Here is a 22,098-nt window from a genome sequence, read left to right on the forward strand (position 1 = left end):
TTAACCAGAGTTACTATCTATGGTGAATCCTTCTGTTTTTAATTTTTTTCATGATTCTTCAATAAACATTCCTTTTATCGAATAGCTGTCACTAAGTCAGATTTACAGCAGCATCTAAATGGTGAACAGCAGTGATCGTAGTTCAGCTCCAGTCGCTGCTGTTAGACACTTACACTGGCTATGTATTATAGTCATCATCTACCACATGTTGGGGGAGCCCAGCTCCTGGACCCCCTCTACCACTTGAAAGCCCCAGCGCTGGTGAGGAGTTACGTAATTTTGCACATTGTAGCTTGTTCATTCATTTATCCATTATGGGATATTTAGCTATAATGGGTGTTGTGCATAAAAACGTAGATTGGAGCTGCTTCATAACGTCCTGTTTCATGAATAGTCATAAAGATCCTACAACATTTTTGAAGTTCTGTCTTGTATTTTTGGATCTCCCGCAGGACTTGATCAGGATCTGACATTGGATCCGTTTCTAGCAGGGTAACCTCACTGTGAACCTACCGTCATGCGTAAACCATTTATCTCAGGACTTCTCCTTGCCATATTCCTTCTAAGCTTTGGTTGGCACCAAAGCAGGTTCCAGGTGAGACATGTCTACACATCTTCAACATTTTGACTCATTCGTCTTTCGTTAGTATATTCACAAGTCATAAAATCCAATTTCATTCCTATGTATGATGAAAGTGTTATGAATTTCAGGATTCCTTAAGAGATTTACTCCAGACCTGCCTTGCACCCATTACCAACCAAGAACAAACTTTGACAAAAGAGTCTGCCGCTCCACCAAAAACTGAGCTCCAAGTGGAAGTAGACGCCATATTTGACAAAATAGAAAAACTCATCCCTAATGTGTCATTTATATACTTTAACCAAACAACAAATGGAAGGAATGGTAAGATCTCCATTGTCAATCCCAAGGAGACGTACTGTGTTGGAGATTACTTTGTGGTGCAGGTTGATATGTTTGATCACGTGGGCAACAGGAAGACGTATGGCGGAGACTTCTTAAGACCAAGACTCTTTTCTTCAGAATTTGGTGCTTCTGTTTCAGGAACCATAGAGGACTTAAAAAATGGCTCCTACCACATTCACTTTCCATTGCACTGGGCCGGCAAAGCCAATGTCAACGTCCTTTTGTTTTACCCAAGTGAAGGAGTGGCTGCTCTCTGGAGGTCAAGACATTCTAGTCAAGGAGTTGTTGGCTTTGAGGGGAGATTTGAAAAGTTTGGAAAAGTAGCAGTAACTAAATGTGCCTTTAGGCTCACCAAGGAAGATGGAAAAGAGATCTGCGAATACAAGGACCCTCTATACGAGGAGGTCTTCCACTGCTACAAAGCTCCCAACTTTACTTGTGAAAGTCTGAATGAAATGAGGGGTTATGATCTTCATGCCTCATATCTTACCCTGGTGGAAAAGCAAATATTTCAAAGGTACAATTTTCATTATGGTATTAACATTTTAAAGGAGAATTATTGCGGTTATTTCCCTAAATGTCAGTGAGAAATGTCAAGATGTTCATGGTGATTGTAATAAAAACTGGAAAGATTATGGCTGCAATAGGGTGTCACGATCCATTTTTGGATCTGTGTCAGAGTCTGGGACTCTCTTATATAAACCTTTTCCTTTCTGGCCCTCGGGGGTTAATATGGGTTTTGCTCCCGGTGGCCGCTGGTGCTACTACAAGATTAGTGAGTCTGCTGCTGGGTTTTTCCCCCCGGTGGCCACTAGTGTTACTACATGTTTAATCACTCAGCAGGTGTGACCACTCCCTTCCTATAAAGGGTCATCAGGTGCTGCACTCACTGTTGGTGATATTATTCATTTGGAGACCAACCAAGCTGGACTCAGGAGCAGGCTGTGATGCAGTGGAGCTCCAGCTATCCCCTTGTTCTGGTGCCTTACTCTGCTGCTCGGAGCATTAGCAGCAGAGAGAAGCTAAGGCTAGTTTCACACTAGCGTTTCTGCCGTCTGCGCACGGCCGCCGATAAGCCCCACCCACTGCCGCGCCCCCTCCTGACATCACCGCCTATTATCGCACATGGCCGCATGCGATCTGCGCACCCTATCTTTAATATAGGGTGCGCTGACCGTGCGCTAGTAGGATTTTTGAATGCGCTGCGCACTTTTGAAGGTGCGCCGAGCGCGCCAAAATGCAACATGCTGTGTTCGGCGCACACCGGTGCACCTACAAAAGTGCGCAGCGCACTCAAAAATCCTACTAGCGCACGGTCTGCGCACCCCATATTAAAGATAGGGTGCGCAGATCGCATCCGGTCATGTGCGATAATAGGCAGTGATGTCAGGAGGGGGTGTGGCAGGGGGCGGGGCTTATCGGCGGCCGTGCGCAGACAGCAGAAACGCTAGTGTGAAACTAGCCTAAGTCTTGTTTTTTAGTTCATTTTACCCTTAGGTGTCTGTCGAATCTTTCCATGTTTGTTATTTGGTGCCGTACACGCTTTCCCTGTCTCACCTCCTGGGGAGGGGTTTGGGGCTTTAGCTCAGGGCTAAACAGGAGACAGGGACAGGTCGGGGACTTGGCCCTCACTACCATTTAGTGTACTCCCAAGTTAATGAGAGTCAGGTCCCCCCTTAGCCTTAGGGGCAGTTCAGGGGCCCTTCTTCCACGCCACCTGTTTTCCCCTTACTGCCCCGTGACATAGGGTCATTTCTGGGTTAAATGAGAAACAGAGGCAGAGAAATTGCTCACCTACAAAGGTTGTGAAAGTCACAACTCGGCTGCTGCAGATCCACAGAATGGTATATCATGGAAAACCGGAGAAAGGTATAGCAAATCCGTACTGCCAGTAGTATAAGCTTCAGTAGGAGACCATGGATATGAAAATACGTTTTTTGTTTTTCAATGTGTTGACAAACCACAGTAATAAAAAACAATAAATAAAAAAGTTTCTCCAGTTTTTCAGAGATAGTGATGGTGGCGAAGAGTCACATCTTAGAACCGCCAATGAATTCCAACATGACATGGCTGTGCCTCTGGGTTTCTCCAAAACTACGAAATTTTGGTCCATTTCCTGAGCTTTGGGCATGGATGGTGCAGATGGTGAGGTGTTGGTAAAATCAAGACTCTTTCAAGGAAACCCAAATGTTCAAGTTTTAGAATTACAGAACTTTTTGATTATTTTCTAAATGGCATATTCTCTACATTTTGGAATATAATAATAATAACAGTAATAATAATAATTTAATTTCTATAGCGCCACAGCGTCATATTCCACAGCACTTTACATTTTAGAGGAGACTTATACATGCAATAAAAGACATTACAGCATAACAATAATCACATAAATCAACAGATACCAAGAGGAATGAGGGCCCTGCTCGCAAGCTTACAGTCTATGAGGAAAGAGGTAGACACGAAAGGTGGGTGGTAACAGTTGCTTTCATTGTTCTGACCAGCCATAGTGTAAGAAATCGGGTGTTCATGTAATGCTGCATGAACCGGTTATCAGCCAGTATGTGTAAAAGTACAGACACAGAGGGCTATTAAATGCATAAAGAATGTGAGAACAAAAATATTGGTTATGAAGAAAGTTTTGAATGGGCAACACAGGGATAGTTAGATTAATGTGTTGAGGCGGTAGGCCAGACTGAAAATTGCGTTTTTAGGGCACGCTTACAACCGTGGGTATTGGGGATTAATCGTATTAACCTGGGTAGTGCATTCCAAAAAATGGTGCAGCACATGAAAAGTCTTGGAGACGGGAGTGGGAGATTCTGATTATTGAGGATGTTAATCTCAGGTCATAGGGTAGTAGATTGAGACGAGGGAGGAGATGTAGGGTGGTGCTGAACCATGGAGTGCTTTGTGGGTGAGAGTGATAAGTTTATATTGAATTCTGGAGTGGATGGGTAACTAGTATAAGGACTGGCACAAGGAGGAGGCATCGGTGTAACGGCTGGTGAGGAATATGATCCTGGCTGCAGCATTGAAGACAGACTGGATAGGGGACAATTCGGTAAGAGGGAGACCGATTAGTAGAGAGTTACAAAAGTCCAGACGAGAATGAATAAAACATAACATAACATAGTAACATAACATAGATAGTAAGGCCGAAAAAAGACATTAGTCCATCCAGTTCAGCCTATAAAATTCTGTTAGAATAAATCCCCAGATCTACGTCCTTCTAAAGAACATAACAATAACTGTAAAATACAATATCGTTACGCTCCAGGAAGACATCCAGGCCTCTCTTGAACCCTTCGAATGAGTTCGCCATCACCACCTCCTCAGGCAGGGAATTCCAGATTCTCACTGCCCTAACAGTAAAGAATCATCTGCTATGTTGGTGGAAAAACCTTTTCTCCTCCAGACGCAGAGAATGCCCCCTTGTGACCGTCACCTTCCTTGGTATAAACAGATCCTCGGATAGATATTTGTATTGTCCCCTTATACACTTATACATGGTTATTAGATCGCCCATCAGTCGTCTTTTTTCTAGACTAAATAATCCTAATTTTGCTAATCTCTCTGGGTATTGTAGCTCCCCCATCCCCTTTATTAATTTTGTTGCCCTCCTTTTTACCCGCTCTAGTTCCATTATATCCTTCCTGAGCACTGGTGCCCAAAACTGTACACAGTACTCCATGTGCGGTCTAACCAGGGATTTGTACAGAGGCAGTATAATGCTCTCATCATGTGGGTCCAGACCTCTTTTAATGCACCCCATGATCCTGTTTGCCTTGGCAGCCGCTGCCTGGCACTGGCTGCTCCATGTAAGTTTATCATTAACTAGGACCCCCTATCATTCTCCATGTCAAATTTACCCAGTGGTTTACCGTTCAGTGTGTAATGGTGATATTGATTCCTTCTTCCCATGTGTATAACCTTACATTTATCATTGTTAAACTGCTTCTGCCACCTTTCGGCCCAAGTTCCCAACTTATCCAGATCCATCTGTAACAGAATACTATCTTCTCTTGTATTGACTGCTTTACATAGTTTTGTATCATCTGCAAATATCGATATTTTACTGTGCAAACCTTCTACCAGATCGTTAATAAATATGTTGAAGAGAAGAGGTCCCAACACCGACCCCTGCGGTCCCCACTGGTCACAGCGACCCAGTTAGCGAATATACCATTTATAACCCCCCTCTGCTTTCTATCACTCAGCCAGTTACTTACCCATTTACACACATTTTCCCCCCAGACCCAGCATTCTCATTTTGTGTACCAACCTCTTGTGTGGCACAGTATCAAACGCTTTGGAAAAATCAAGATATACCACATCCAATGACTCACCTTGGTCCAGTCTATAGCTTACCTCTTCATAAAAACTGATTAGATTGGTGTGACAGGAGCGATTCCTCATAAACCCATGCTGATATGGAGTTACACAGTTATTCTCAGTGAGATAATCCAGAATAACATCCCTCAGAAACCCTTCAGATATTTTACCAACAATAGAGGTTAGACTTACTGGCCTATAATTCCCAGGGTCACTTTTAGAGCCCTTTTTGAATATTGGTACCACATTTGCTATGTGCCAGTCCTGTGGAACAGACCCCGTCGCTATAGAGTCCCTAAATATAAGAAATAATGGCTTGTCTATTACATTACTAAGTTCTCTTAGTACTCGTGGGTGTATGCCATCCGGACCTGGAGATTTATCTATTTTAATCTTATTTAGCCGGTTTTGCACCTCATCTTGGGTTAGATTGGTGACCCTTAATATAGGGTTTTCTTTGTCTAGTTATTTTTTTAGATAAAGAATTTTTCTCCTTATAGTATTTTAGAGCTTCAGCGGGGCCATCATGCTTTAGTAGTTTAAATGCTTTCTTTTTTACTGTTAATTGCCCCTCTTACTTTTTTGTTTAGCCACATTGGGTTTTTCCTATTTCTTGTCCTTTTATTCCCACAAGGTATAAACCGCTTACAGCGCCTATTAAGGATGTTCTTAAACATTTCCCATTTATTTTCTGTATTCTTATTTCTGAGGACATTGCCCCAGGCAACCAGATTAAGGGCATCTCTAAGCTGGTCAAACTTTGCCTTCCTAAAGTTTAGTGTTTTTGTGGCTCCCTGACATGTCCCCCTAGCGAAAGACAAGTGAAACTGTACAATACTGTGGTCGCTATTTCCTAGATGCCCAACAACCTGCAGATTTGTTACTCTGTCAGGTCTGTTAGAAACAGTAAGAGTTTTTGCAGAGTCGAAAGTAAGAAAATGTCAAATTCTAGAAATGTTTATGAGGTGCAGATGACAAGAGCGAGGCAGTGATCGAATGTGGGGGGTGAATGAAAGCTCTGAATCAAGTATGACCCCAAGACAGCGGGCATGTTGCTGGGGAGTAATGGTAGAACCACACACGGAAATGGCAAAGTCGCGCACAGGTAGGTTGGTAGAGGGAGGAAACGAAACACAAGGAGTTCAGGTTTTGATAGGTTCAGTTTCAGATATAGTGAGGACATGATGTTAGACTCCGCGTTTAGACAATCGCCGGTGTTTTCTAGAAAGGCTGGCGTGATGTCAGGAGAAGAAGCGTATAATTGGGTGTCGTCAGCATAGAGATGGTACTGGAAACCAAATCTACTGATTGTTTGACCAATAGGGGCAGTGTACAAGGAGAAGAGGAGGGGGCCTAGAACCGATCCTTGAGGACCCCAACAGTAAGGGGAAGGTGAGAGGAGGAGGATCCGGCAAAAGATACAGTAAAGGAGCGGTCGGAGAGATAGGAGGAGAACCAGGAGAGAACGGTGTCCTTGAGGCCAATGGAGTGGAGAATAGTGAGGAGGAGCTGATGATCCACAGTGTCGAATGCTGTAGAGAGATCCAGGAGAATTAGCATGGAGTAATGACCATTAGATTTAGCTGTTAGTAGATCATTAGAAACTTTAGTGAGGGCAGTTTCAGTAGAGTGTAAAGCACGGAAACCGGATTGTAGAGGGTCAAGAAGAGAGTGATCTGAGAGATAGCGGATTAGACAGGAGTGGACCAGAAGATCCAGGAGCTCAGAGATGAAGGGTAGATTAGAGACAGATCTTTAGTTAGCAGAACAGTTTTGGTCGAGGGATTGTTTTTAAGGAATGAATGTATGATAGTGTGTTTAAATGTGGAGGTAAAGATACCAGAAGAGAGAGAGAGGTTGAATATTTTTTTATTAGGTGAGTGGTGACAGGAGGGGAAAGGGACTGGAGGAGATGTGAAGGAATAGGGTCACTGGTGCAAGTACTAGTGCAAGAAGATGCAAGGAGCCTGATCACTTCTTCTTCCATGACTGGCTCAAAGTCAGAGAGTGAGCTAGGTGCCGTGGGGGAAGGAGGACAGTGCATGGTATGGGGAGATTGGGAGAAAATTTCCTTTTGGATATGGTCAATTTTTTCTTTGAAATAATTTGCCAGATCGTCAGATCCATGGTTGGGGCCTGCACTCTTGGCTTGAGTAGGGAATGAAAAGTGTCAAAGAGATGTTTCAGGTTATTAGACAGTGAGGTGATGAGGGTGTTGAAATAGGTTTGTTTGGAGAGGTGAAGGGGAGTGTTTTATGTTTAGGGCATAAACTTATAATGGATGAAATCTTCGGGTTGATTGGATTTCCTCCACAGACGTTCGGCGCACCTGGACGACCACTGCAGAAGACGTGTTTGCAGCGTGTTCCAGGGTTGTCACTGTCTATGCCGAGTTGTTCTATGTATAGGAGGTGCAGCTTCATCCAGGGCACTTTGCAGTGTTTCACTATAATGTTTTGGTGCAGTCAGGACATGAGAGAGAGGAGATTGGGGTCAATGATGACTGCAAATTCTTCATAAGTTTCTGAGTGTTAATGGCACGTATATTTCTATAAGTGTGGAAAGTGGGGGTGACCTGGGCGGGATGGCAGTTCTTGACAGAGAATGAAAGAAGGTTGTGGTCAGAGAGCGGGAGAAAGGAGTTCGTAAAATCATACACTGAGCAAAGCCGGGAGAAGACCAGGTCGAGGGAGTTTCCGTCTTCATGTGTAGGAGAGTTAGTAAGCTGCGAAAGGCCAAAAGAAGGAAGTTAGAGATAAAAGGTGAGTGGCAAATAGGGAGAGGGGAAAAGCAATGGGGATGTTAAAGTCTCCCATGATGAGGGTGGGGATGTCACAGGAGAGAAAATGTGGAAGCCAGGTGTCAAAATGATCCAGGAACTGATGGGAGGGGCCCGGAGGATGATACACAAGTGCCACTTGCATGGACAAGGGGATGTAGAGTCTCACAGCATGGACCTCAAATAAGGGAATAAAAGTAAGAGTACTTGGGAGATCACCTGAAAGGTACATTTAGGTGGTAGGAGCAGACCAACACCTACACCTGAGCTGTTGTCCGATCTTGGGGTATGAGACAAATGTAGTCCACCATATGAAAGAGCAGCAGCAGCGGTGGTGTCTGGTTGCTGGATCCAGGTTTCAATAAGAGCCAGAGGGTTAAGAGAATCAGAAAGGAAGAGGTCATGGATGAAGGAGAGTTTATTACATACTGCCTGAGAATTCCAAAGGGCACAATTAAAAGAGACAGAAGGCATGCAGGGAATATTAATGAGATTTTAGGGGTTTCTGAGTGTAGCAGGTGAGGGGTTCGACTTACTATAACATGAGGGGCCAGGGTTGGGAGTGATATCTCCTGTGACTAGGAGGATAGAAAGAGTGAGCAGATGGTTAAGTGATTTGTGAGAGCATCTCTTGTGTTGGGTGGTGGGACTGAATGGATCTGTGCAGTTTAGCAATGTGAAAAGAGCATGAGTGCTGTACATAGGAGAGGAGATGAAAGAGGGGCTGATAAAGATGGAGTGTAAAGAGTTAGTGCAAGGAGGGTGGATGTGAGTGAATGCAGCAGACAGGATATAAATTATACAAAAGCATATGGTGAATATTTGTTGCAATCCAAATGCTTTGGAAATAGGTTTATTTGAATGTCTTACCTGTCTCCTGCCCTGTCAAATTGCCATGAATAACTGCAGGACACTTAGTAAAAATGTACTTAGAATAAAATGTACATAAATGCCCCCTACATAAATGATCCCCAAAGCTATGTCTGAATATATAGGAGGCTTGCTTAGATCTATCACTAATTTGACTCGTTAGCAATCAATGAACTAAGTAAAGACAGCAGGAGACAATAAATGTAGACTGTGAGCTGTTATGAATGAGTCACCGTAGGAGGCAAAAACAGAAATACTAGCTAAGTCCAGAAAACCAGAGAAGATGGCAGCTATCGGATTGCAGACCCCTGAACCTATCAACAACTAGCAGTAGCCGAGGGGGGTTCCTACGGTGCCCTAGACCCCTCGATCACAGCCGGAGAACTAAATAGCCTAAAGACAGAAAGGGAAATCTAAACTGCCCCAGGGCAGACCCCAAAGCAATAGGCAGCCCCCAACATATAATGACAGTGAAGCAAGATGAAAAAACACTCACACAGACAGAAAGATAGGCTGAGCAAATGATGGGGCCCAAGCCAACCAAATAGGACAGGATAGAAAAGCTGCTGTCTGCAATCCGCCAAAAACCCTATCAAAACAAGAGCCAACAGACTGATAGGGAAAAAAGCCCTGAAGACGCTAGGCTTCAAAAAGACAACATCAGCACTCAAGTATTTTCTGAAGACAGAACAAAAAGGAATTCAGCTCAGACCAGCAGGGAATGGCAGAAATCCAGAAAAACAAGGCAAAACAAAACCAAAACACAAATGCAAAAAGCAGAGCAGAAAACTTAGCTTTGAGGAGCAGGAATCAGACTGGTCTCCTAGAATCCCTCAAAGAAATCACCCGCAAGGCAGAAGGGCGTCAGCTGCCTTATATCCAGTCAGCAATTCCAGTCACCCAGTCATCATCATTCTGCTCAGGTGCTTGGTAATCAGCCTCACTACCTTCCTTCACCAGAAGAGGGAGTTCATCAGACCTCAATGGTGAAGGGGAAAATGAACTCACAACAGTGAGCCCTCGTGGGCAGGGTCCCCTTTCCTTATGTACTTGTGTGTCCCTTGTCTTACACATGTTTATTATACTTGTCTATATTTCCCCTTTTCACATGTAAAGCGCCATGGAATAAATGGTGCTATATAAATGCATAATAATAATAATATATGTAGAGAAAAATAAACAAGTTTGGAGGTCAACATGGATCATAAACCTCTATGAGAAAGTGACTTGACCTCACAACATCAGGGACCAACTCAGTAAGACGAATAAACTATAAACCATTAAATATGCTTGGTGTAAGAACTGGTACAGGGACCCACACTGATATAATTTTTGGAGAGTTCTTAAAGATAACCAATAGTAGACTTTTCTACAACACTAAAATATGACCTGCTTCATTCCTATGGTTTACGGACAGAATTAGAAAGACCCTGTAGCTGGAATTGTACATTAGTCTCTTGCCGTGGAGGACTCGTCTGATCCTGTATTACACAGAGAGTTCATTGATTTTAATTTGATTTTAATGTGTACAGTGTAATACTTAATCTCACCTGTAGGAGCACTGCAGGCAAACTGAACATCTGCTGCTAAGTTCCTCTGCAGATCATAGCTAATCATGAGAGGATCCGTCTAATGAAAATGTATTGTACAAAGTGGAAAGTTCTTTCAATATTCCACATTTTTACTGATTTATTGATAAAAAAACCCTCTATAATTATTATTTATATAGTTATATAATTTTTAAAATTCCTGTTTTAAAGGTCAAATATCGTTGTACAAATCCCACAAAAAATTTCACCTATCACCGTGACCCAATGTAGACGTAAGTTTTACCATCATTATATTTATTTATTCATTATCCTTTAAAATTCTAATTTTCTGGAATAAGATCCAAGCAGTCCATGTATTGTGTACTGAACTATTGTTGTGAATTGTTAATGCAGCTTTGGATGTGACTGGAGAATGAAAAGACGAAGGGCGAATTCATCATGCGGTTTTCTCCAGAATTGTGGCGTTAAATTGATCGAAAATTCATAAAATGTTTGAACAACTCAACTCAAAGTTTAGCAAAAATTGTTGCAGCCAGTTCTACCAACTTTGGCATGACACTCGCAGGATTTGCCAAATTTAGTAAATAATCTAATTTCTTGGATCTTTTCCAGCCACAGCAAAGGCCCCAAAGCCAAAATGTCAGACAGGAATGAGCTCCCCTCTCCCGAGCGGATACTTCTACAATAACATCTGGAATCCAGTTTACTGTAACATGGCGGTTTACAAGACGGCGGATGACTTTACTAATTGTCTGCAGGGGAAGAAACTCTTTCTGATCGGAGACTCCACGTTACGTCAGTTCATCATGCACTTCACCGAGGGAATCCAGAGTAAGGATTCCATCTCTTGTGATACATTATTTTCATAATGTAAGAATGTTTTTATACACTGACAACGAGCAGAGAAATTAGAACACCGATGCTGCTGTATGAGTCAGCTTTGCCTCTGCGGTATTCGAGACGTAAAGGGACACTGAAGCTGGACTCATCCAGAAATCCGGGAAGTTGCAGAGCAGGACTTACAGGTTTTGTAGGAAAGAGCATGCAAGCATGTACTCTTGCCTAGAAAACTGGCCACCTCTGGTAGACTGCGGTAGTGGTTGACAAGATAGCCCCCTTCGAGTAGCTATCAGTCTTGGTCTAAAATCCCCCAAGTATGTTTCACTCAGCCACAAGTTTCTCCTCTTGTTGTCCAAAAAGCCAAGCAAATGTAGAACTTACATGGTGGCGTTCAAATGCCTTACCAAGCATGAAGTACATAGATGGAGTGGAACTACCAAAGAGGGAGCCAGCTTTATTTAGAAGTCCTCCTCTCTTGTTTATTGAGGGTTTTCTGGGTGGGGCAGACATGCTTCTTTGATGACCTTACAGTTGTGGCCAAAAGTATTGACACCCCTGCAATTCTGTCAGATAATACTCAGTTTCTTCCTGAAAATGATTGCAAACACAAATTCTTTGTTATTATTATCTTTATTTAATTTGTCTTAAATGAAAAAAACACAAAAAGAATTGTCCTAAAGCCAAATTGGATATAATTCCACACCAAACATAAAAAAGAGGGTGGACAAAAGTATTGGCACTGTTCGAAAAATCATGTGATGCTTCTCTAATTTGTGTAATTAGCAGCACCTGTAACTTACCTGTGGCACCTAACAGGTGTTGGCAATAACTAAATCACACTTGCAGCCAGTTGACATGGATTAAAGTTGACTCAATCTCTGTCCTGTGTCCTTGTGTGTACCACATTGAGCATGGAGAAAAGAAAGAAGACCAAAGAACTGTCTGAGGACTTGAGAAACCAAATTGTGAGGAAGCATGAGCAATCTCAAGGCTACAAGTCCATCTCCAAAGACCTGAATGTTCCTGTGTCTACCGCGCGCAGTGTCATCAAGAAGTGTAAAGCCCATGGCACTGTGGCTAACCTCCCTAGATATGGCCGGAAAAGAAAAATTGACAAGAGATTTCAACGTAAGATTGTGCGGATGTTGGATAAAGAACCTCGACTAACATCCAAACAAGTTCAAGCTGCCCTGCAGTCCGAGGGTACAACTGTGTCAACCCGTACTATCCATCGGCGTCTGAATGAAAAAGGACTGTATGGTAGGAGACCCAGGAAGAGCCCACTTCTTAACCCAAGACATAAAAAAGCCAGGGTGGAGTTTGCCAAAACTTACCTGAAAAAGCCTAAAACGTTTTGGAAGAATGTTCTCTGGTCAGATGAGACAAAAGTAGAGCTTTTTGGGCAAAGGCATCAACATAGAGTTTACAGGAGAAAAAAGAGGCATGCAAAGAAAAAAACACGGTCCCTACAGTCAAACATGGCGGAGGTTCCCTGATGTTTTGGGGTTGCTTTGCTGCCTCTGGCACTGGACTGCTTGACCGTGTGCATGGCATTATGAAGTCTGAAGACTACCAACAAATTTTGCAGCATAATGTAGGGCCCAGTGTGAGAAAGCTGGGTCTCCCTCAGAGGTCATGGGTCTTCCAGCAGGACAATGACCCAAAACACACTTCAAAAAGTACTAGAAAATGGTTTGAGAGAAAGCACTGGAGACTTCTAAGGTGGCCAGCAATGAGTCCAGACCTGAATCCCATAGAACACCTGTGGAGAGATCTAAAAATGGCAGTTTGGAGAAGGCACCCTTCAAATATCAGGGACCTGGAGCAGTTTGCCAAAGAAGAATGGTCTAAAATTCCAGCAGAGCATTGTAAGAAACTCATTGATGGTTACCGGAAGCGGTTGGTCGCAGTTATTTTGGCTAAAGGTTGTGCAACCAAGTATTAGGCTGAGGGTGCCAATACGTTTGTCTGGCCCATTTTTGGAGTTTTGTGTGAAATGATCAATGTTTTGCTTTTTGCTTCATTCTCTTTTGTGTTTTTTCATTTAAGACATGAAGATAATAATACCAAAGAATTTGTGTTTGCAATCATTTTCAGGAAGAAACTGAGTATTATCTGACAAAATTTCAGGGGTGTCAATACTTTTGGCCACAACTTTATATCTTCATGTCCTTTATCCTTGGTGTAACAGATATTTCCGTATATGTCTTCTTTCTCAGAAGAGTATACATCACTCCTGTAGGTACATTTTCATACGATCAACATAGCTTACTGATATGTCTTCTCTTCCTTAGTTGTGAAATATTTCCGATACCATCATAAAGGTTGGGTCGGTTGGTCATTGTCACTGGAAGCCATGAACATGGAGAAAGATATATATGTTTCCTACAAGAGGCATGGTTTTCCACTGGAACATCATGACTTCTACTACTTCAAAGAGGACCTCTACATCAGTCGCCAGATCGACCAGCGCGCCGGGGGGAAAGACACCATTTTTGTGATCACGATGGGTCAACACTTTAGGCAGTTTCCTCTTAAAGTTTTCATTCAGAGAGCTGTCAACATCCGCAGAGCTCTAGAGCGACTCTTCCTCAGGAGTCCCGACACTAAGGTCATCATAAAAACTGAAAATACAAGAGAGCTCTTTGCCTCAGTGGAAAGACAAGGAGACTTCCATGGCTATACTCAGTATCTGGTCCTCAAGGAGGTTTTTCAGGGGATCAATGTTGGTTTTGTGGATGCTTGGGACATGACGGTGGCATCGGCTACAGCAGCTGTGCATCCTCCCAGTTTTACTTTTGCAAATATAATGAGCCTAACGTTCACGTTTGCTTGTTAGTAAAATGAGGAAGGACTGCAATTTTTTTTATTTTGGTATGTTGTTTTGAAAGGTCATGGAAATGTCCTATGGACCAAGGTAATTCTCTTCAATCATAAAAAGTTCAATAAAATTACACTGGCGCCAACCACTCAGGAAAGGAACGGGTGATGCTGGTGGAATAATAATAGTATTATTAGTGATAGGATGATACAGTGTGTGTGTATTGCACACTATGAGAGTGCTCAATTTGAGGACATGGTATTTACTCGTCACCCTGGACGGCTTATGATCCCATTTAAGTAGATACTGAGTAAGGTTAGCACTGATAGGACATGTATCCAGATGGGCTTTTTAGGAAAAATTGCTAATGGGGATGGCAAGATGATTGATAAATAAAGTACACGGGTATGGTCGGAGCGCTAGATTTATATTAACTGGCACTTAAGTGGTTGCAGCGTGTATGCAGAGGTCACGGTTCAATGGATCAATAAAGGCACTCTGATGGAGTAATCTATATATATAATTGCCTTAAATTGTCCATCATCCACTTCCGTCTGGATGTCCCCGAATCCCACAATCCACCCGCTGCATCGGAAGTATGCCGACCGCCATTTTGGAACACCCAAGTGATGCCGCTCGGATCCAGGCCACCGCTGCGACCCCGAACGCCGATGCGATCGCGACCGCCGCTGGGATCCCAGGTGCTGCTTGGGTGCGGCCACCCTCTGGTGGCGCAGCACACCATCTCCAGCACAGGCCGCAAAACATCGTCTTTCCTGCCGGTTGTGACTGCACGGAAGTGAGTAGGCCGCCACCCCCAGCACCACAAAGCTGCCCCCATCGTGATGTTACTGCCCTTCCGATGTGATAGCATCGGGCACAAATCTAGTATATATATAAATGTACCAACTGTAAGGCGATAGTCCTCCTTCATATAGCAGGATGATTGGTATTACGCACTTACTTGTGCAACGTGTTGCTGGAATTAGCTGGAGTGCTGCTTGACGGTGAGGGTGCCGGTATTCAGTCAGCGCATGGGGAGGAAGGCGGGAGGACGCCAGCACCTCGTGCGCTCCAGCAGGAAGCGGCGCTGAGGACGTGGCGTGGTAGGGGGCAGAGCTTCTGTGACATCACAAAGGAAGCGAGGATGGGTGCGCGAGAGGGCACAAGCCGACGCTTTTCGAGGGGTATCTCCCCTCTTCGTCAGGGCTGTGCAGCTTGCTTGACACTCCGTCCTTAAACACCGGCTCTCATAATGGTGATTAATGCCCTTGATTAGTGGAAATTAGTGAGCCCTGCTTGCCAACATACATATAAATAAATTAATAAAAATCATGTATCTGTATGAAAAATTAAATAAATAAATAACTAACTACTAAAACGAGATTTTTTAATATATAAAAAATATACTGAATAGATAATAATGTTAACCTTCAGTTAACTCACTGTGAAATACTTGCGAATATCTTAGCGCTGCCTAAAAAAATGTCTTAAAGGGAATCTGTCACCCCATTTTTGGCCTATAAGCTGCCAGCACCGCCATCAGGAGCTTATGTACAGCATTATGTAATGCTGTAGATAAGCCCCGGATGTAACCTGAAAGAGAAGAAAAAAAGAGTTAGATTATACTCATGCGGGGGTCCGGTCCGATGGGTGTCGCCGTCCCGTCCTGCGCCTCCCATCTTCATACGATGACGTCCTCCTCCTTGCTTCTCCCTTGGCTCCTGGAGCTCTCTGACCTTTCCCTGCGCCTGTGCACTGCAGTACTTTACTCTGCCCTCAACATGGCAGATAAAGTACGCCTGCGCAGGAACCAAGGGAGAAGCAAGAAGGAGGACATCATCGTATGAAGATGGGAGGCGGCGGACCGGACCGCGACACCCACCGCACCCGACTCCGCCCCCCGGTGAGTATAATCTAACGTGTTTTTCTTATCTTTCAGGTTTCACTGGGGGCTTATCTACAGCATTACAGAATACTGTAGATAAGCCCCTGATGGTGGTGCCGACAGCTGATAGAGCTAAAATGGGGTGACAGATTCCCTTTAATAAAATAAAATATAAAAGAATAGTACTAATTTGAAAAAAGCAAATAAGCTAAAATGCATACAATTCAATCTCATGATTGAGGCTTTTGGGGGCTAAACTGTTTAGAGTGAATATCCATCTTGATTCCACTCATGACATGGCCTTCAGGTAATCGCCCCTTCTAGGATTTTGATGGACCACCTGAATGCCATAGTAGGAGACCCACTTAAAGGACCGATTATGCTTGTCTGAAAAGTGACGGGATAGTGGGTGCCCTTTAAAACCTTTATTGATGTTATCAAGGTCCTCTTTGATCCTGTCCATCAAGCGCCTTTTGGTTCTACCAACATCGATTTTGTTGCATGGACATTTGAGTATATATATGACTTGTGTTGATTGACACGTGATGTTATCTTTGATATAAAAATTATTATTACTCGTGTCTGTAAAGTACGTGAGCACCTCCCACATGACAAAAAAAATGGATGTTCGTGTATCAGTGCCTCATGAGAAGCGTTTGCTGGGTAATAATCTTTTTATCAGGAATTTTTGCTTTCTTGGTTGGTGCCAATAGAAGGCCTATATTTTGGGCTTTAGTGTAGACAAATCTAATGGTTTTATTTAAGGATTGGGGGTCGTAGCCTTTTTCCATGAATTGATCCGTTAGATACTCGGTTTCCCTATGGTATTCTTGGATGTTTGTACAATTCCTCCTTACTCTCATATATTTTGGCTTTTGGGAATATTAGTTAGCCAAACTGGCAGATGGCAACTGTTGATGTGGATAAAGCTATTTGAATCAAAATCTTTATGGAAACCCTTGGTAATAATTTGTCTTGTTTCACAAATTTGTTGGGTTAAGGAAATTTACGCTTGTCTGGCTATAGGTTGGTGTAAATTCCAGACCATAATTATTGGAATTTAGATCAGAAATAAATACTTGCAGGTCTGTTAGTGTGCCGTCCCAAACAAAAAGAATGTCATCTACAAAGCGGTGCCAGAGTCTGAGACCTTTATGCAGACCATAATTTTTGTAGATAAACTCATGTTCCCACATCCCCACGTATACAATTGCGAAACTTGGCGCGAATCACGTGCACATAGCGGTGCCATGTATTTTGATATAGTACTGTTTGTCGTATAAAAATTAATTATGCTTCAGAATGAATTCGATACGTTCAATGATGAATAAAATCTGAGATTCCTTGTACATTTCTAGAGCATTGACTGCGGGAGACAGCGGGTGGGCACGGTGCGGCCCACGGACCTCAGGTTTCCAGCCCCACGGCTGTCTCGGTCCACACTTTGCCCAGGTCTGGATTAGTGGATGAAAGCTAAATGAAGGAAGACTTTCTGGACAAAATAAACTTCTAGGTTGGGCAAGGTAACAAGTAAGTGGAAGTCTCCTAGACTACTGAAGGCTTCATAACCTTAAGTATGACCAGAATAGATTTCTTGGATTAACAATTACAACTTTTTATTAAGTCATATCTCTTAGATTTGGCAAGACTTCTTGGAGAAATGTAGACTTCTTGGACTAGGGAAGATCATGTGGACCAGGCAATATCTCCTTGTCTAAGAAAGATTTTATAGACCTAAGCACTAGCAGAACACCTCTCTTGGAATAATAAAGATTACCTTGTCCAAAAGATATCTTTTAGCTGAGGGACCATTTTAGACTATGGAAGATCACATGGACCAGGGAAAGCCACTTAGACCAGAGATGTGTCCTAAACTCCTAGTCTCCTAAACTCCTAGACTCCTACTGTTGTTTTTGACAAGCAAATGTCTTAGATTAGTATCATAATCAGTGTATATTATCATGATATTCTAAAATTATGCCAGAAATGTTGACCTGTAGGGTAAAAGTATATATTTGATCTGCACCCTAGTTGCCTTTCTCTCTAATCTGCTAATAAAGTAACTGCCCTTGAAGGGGGATAACCAGTGTGTTTTTTTCCCAAAAGGCTTAGAAATGGTTGAAAAAAAATAAAAAAAATAATAAATAACCTATTTATTTCCCAGTGTTTCGTTTAGATAATAATACTTCCTTGGTCCCATCTTAACACAAATTGAAGCAGATAATTACATATAATTAAATGCTGGATGCTTGCATATGAGCCATTATGGCATCTGTTTCTGTTTGTATTGTATCTGGACATTGAGATGCATGTTAGAACTTTCGGCACATGTTGGATATAGTGCTTTACAAAAGGGACAGTAATGGGGTCAAAATCCACTCCATGGCAGTTCAGCAGTATAGCATTGCCCTGGTTATAGTAAAATACATTATTATAAAATACAGTGCCAAACACAAAGCTGTGGCACTAGCAATAAAGTTCCCTATGTGATTCACTATCCCTTATGTCAAATTTATGTCTAGTTGTTTATTATGTTTTTATCATCATTCGACACTATAGTAATGATCTACTCCTATAAATCTTTTTGTCTTATGTTACTATGGAAAGTCAGACTTGTCATAAGTACTTTTCTTATAGTGGGTTCAGCTCTCCTATTTATTATGTTGTGATCATATGTCATAATTGTTCAAAAAGAAAGAAGCACATTTGTTCCAAATACAGTATATCACCATTGTACAGTTGACGGCTCAGAGGTTGTTTTCACATTTCAGCAGAAATATCTATTTGACATTTGTTTAGGTTTAGTATAGCAGGTGTCAGTCCTTGGTGTTTTCATCCCTCATAGGTGTCATAATTAGGTGTGTCAACCTCTCTCAGCTATGTGAGCAAGACTGTATCATCAGAGATATCATGCCTTATCATCCATAAAGATCAAAGTTATAGCCTCTGCCTCAGTATGGTATTAGTAGCACTCAATGGGTGGAGACCTTTACATTTCTAGGATCAGATTGGAGAACATATGGCCATATGTTTGTAGAGAAAGTTTTCGCCTATAGACACACACAACCCTATTAGTGGGCACCCCTGCTCCAAGCCCAGCCTCCACCCCTCCATGCTCAGTTCACTTATCCTTGAATGTGTGATTAGACATTGAAGCTTCATCTGAGGAAGGAACATCTAAACATCATGTGCAACAATCCTGTAGTAAAATGTGTAGTAAAATAAATGGTGTCATTTAAAACTCTAACTTGTCCCGCCATAAACAAGAACTCATATGGCTTCATCCTATCTGTCATCATGTTAGGTTTAGGTTCCCAACAAAGAGGTACACCTTGTCGCTGGCTGTTGGGCTCACACAAATTGGCCAATTTGTGAGCTAAGTACCTTCATTTTTAACATGTTTTCTACATCAATTCGTATTTCATATATTCAGTGTTTACATTCTATAGCTTTTCAGAGTGCAGCTTTAGTTTTCAAAGTTTTAGTACCTGCGAAAAAACTTTAACAAGGAAGTAGTAATGTCAGTATTGCAATGTGTCTTATCTCAATATTCCACAGAAATTGCAGCTACAAAGCCATAAATACTCAGTAATCAGTAGCAAAGAACATCTGCGTATTCTTTATGAATTAAAAGTGTATGATTAACCCTTTCCCACTTAGAAGTAGATGACTTATGATAGTTGAATCTTTGCCCATTATCTGTAAACAACCCCCCACTACTCCTTCTCTTTGGATTCGCCATCATTGATCCTTTTTTACCTGGATTATCAGTTTCCATTACTTCCCCCAGTCATGTCCTTCTTTTATCCTACTTAATGCTATAGGTAAACTTAAAAAAGATATATAAATCTGTGTTTTATGGCTGCACCGTATAAGGTGGGATCAGAGGTGTCGTTCTCACCTTCTTCTCTACAGGGAGGTGTTTTGGCAATAAAAAGGGTGATGTTCCCATCACGAGGCTCATATCAGCATTAAGTGGTGTCTGAGGCCGTCCATCAGTAGGAACGGATGACACCTGAAGGCTCAAGGATCAAAAAATGAAGTTTCCATCATCCATGACATACTCCCGAAAAGCACGGAAGTTCTATGCCACCGGCCAAGTGAAAGACACCATCCGGATGTTGTAATCTGCTCAAGATGTTATCATCCTATAGAAAGACATTCAGTAAATGTAACCCCTTTTCCAAGACCCTGCTTCCTTTTATGCCAGTAAAGAGAACCATGTGAACCTACCCAGTGCACTGCACAACTTTACACTACGCGCTCCTGAGCCCGTAGGGTTTACTCCGCCTGTATAAGTATCATGAACTTAAAAGCGCAGGATGACCAAGGCCTATGCCAGTGTATTTTAATAGAGGTTGTTTTATCAGAAACATGTTGAACTAGTGGGCAACTCGCTGACATCATAGTCTGAAGGTCCATGGTTGTCCTCAGTTAGTCCTTAAAGAACTGGTGGCTACCACAATCTTTAGGAGCCTTGTCAGCCATTCCCATATGTCCCTCATATAACCCAAAGCAATGCTCATTGCCATATGGTAGGAGTATTGTCAACTCTCTCAAAACTTCTAGAAAAAGGGAAGACCTTCCTGATACATGGAACATATCTCCTTGGCACCCCTGAAACCCCTAGAAACCAGAGCTTCCACAAGGATTGTTGCACATGATGTTTAGATGTTCCTTCCTCAGATGAAGCTTCAATGTCTAATCACACATTCAAGGATAAGTGAACTGAGCATGGAGGGGTGGAGGCTGGGCTTGGAGCAGGGGTGCCCACTAATAGGGTTGTGTGTGTCTATAGGCGAAAACTGTCTCTACAAACATATGGCCATATGTTCTCCAATCTGATCCTAGAAATGTAAAGGTCTCCACCCATTGAGTGCTACTAATACCATACTGAGGCAGAGGCTATAACTTTGATCTTTATGGATGATAAGGCATGATATCTCTGATGATACAGTCTTGCTCACATAGCTGAGAGAGGTTGACACACGTAATTATGACACCTATGAGGGATGAAAACACCAAGGACTGACACCTGCTATACTAAACCTAAACAAATGTCAAATAGATATTTCTGCTGAAATGTGAAAACAACCTCTGAGCCGTCAACTGTACAATGGTGATATATTTGGAACAAATGTGCTTCTTTCTTTTTGAACAATTATGACATATGATCACAACATAATAAATAGGAGAGCTGAACCCCCTATAAGAAAAGTACTTATGACAAGTCTGACTTTCCATAGTAACATAAGACAAAAAGATTTATAGGAGTATCCACCAGACTTCTGCACAACACAACTGATGGTCCCAACCCCATTTATAAGGCAAGAAATCCCACTTATTAGACCTGACAGGGCACACCTGTGAAGTGAAAACCATTTCCGGTGACTACCTCTTTAAGCTCATCAAGAGAATGCCAAGAGTGTGCAAAGCAGTAATCAAAGCAAAAGGTGGCTACTTTGAAGAACCTGGAATATAAGACATATATCTTCAGTTGTTTCACACTTTTTTGTTAATTATATAATTCCACATGTGGTAATTCATAGTTTTGATGCCTTCAGAGTGAATCTACAATTTTCATAGTCATGAAAATAAAGAAAACTCTTTGAATGAGAAGGTCTGTACTGTATATATTGTGTATATATATATATATATAATTATTGTATTATAATTTTTTCTTTATTTTTTTCTCAACTTTTAGCATTCCTTTAACACAAAAATAGCACCACCTGCACTCAATAAAGTACAATTAGTAGCTTTCATTCAGACCCACATAGAAGACTAAAGGTACTGTCACACTTAGCGATGTACCAGCGATCCTGACCAGAGATATGACGCGGTCAGGATCGCTGGTACATCGCTAAGTGGTCGCTAGTGAGCTGCCACACAGGCAGATCTCACCAGCGACATCGCTGGGGACGGGGATCGCTACTTACCTGTCACACCAGGCGATCCTGCGTCCTCCCGCCCGCGTCCACGCGTCGCTCGTAGTCACAGCAGGAAGCGCCGCAGGAAGCTGACGACAAGAAACAGTCCAGAACGTTCTCGCGCGATCAGCGATAACCAGCGGGTAAGTATCAGACACAGAGA

General features: G+C 42.4%; 1 protein-coding gene across 1 annotated transcript; it reads left to right on the plus strand.

Annotated features, from left to right (window-relative positions):
• Positions 1-517: 517 nt before the first annotated feature.
• Positions 518-14,884, plus strand: LOC141069162 (NXPE family member 4-like). The gene is made up of 5 exons (XM_073558543.1): positions 518-595; positions 712-1,442; positions 10,667-10,728; positions 11,069-11,287; positions 13,591-14,884. The coding sequence occupies exons 1-5, from the start codon at positions 518-520 to the stop codon at positions 14,133-14,135; spliced, it is 1,635 nt and encodes a 544-aa protein (XP_073414644.1). The 3' UTR covers positions 14,136-14,884.
• The last annotated feature ends 7,214 nt before the right edge of the window (positions 14,885-22,098 follow it).

This window comes from Dendrobates tinctorius, unplaced genomic scaffold (genome assembly GCF_039654945.1).
Source record: "Dendrobates tinctorius isolate UK_male_01 unplaced genomic scaffold, ASM3965494v1 ptg000257l, whole genome shotgun sequence".
Lineage (NCBI taxonomy): Eukaryota > Metazoa > Chordata > Amphibia > Anura > Dendrobatidae > Dendrobates > Dendrobates tinctorius.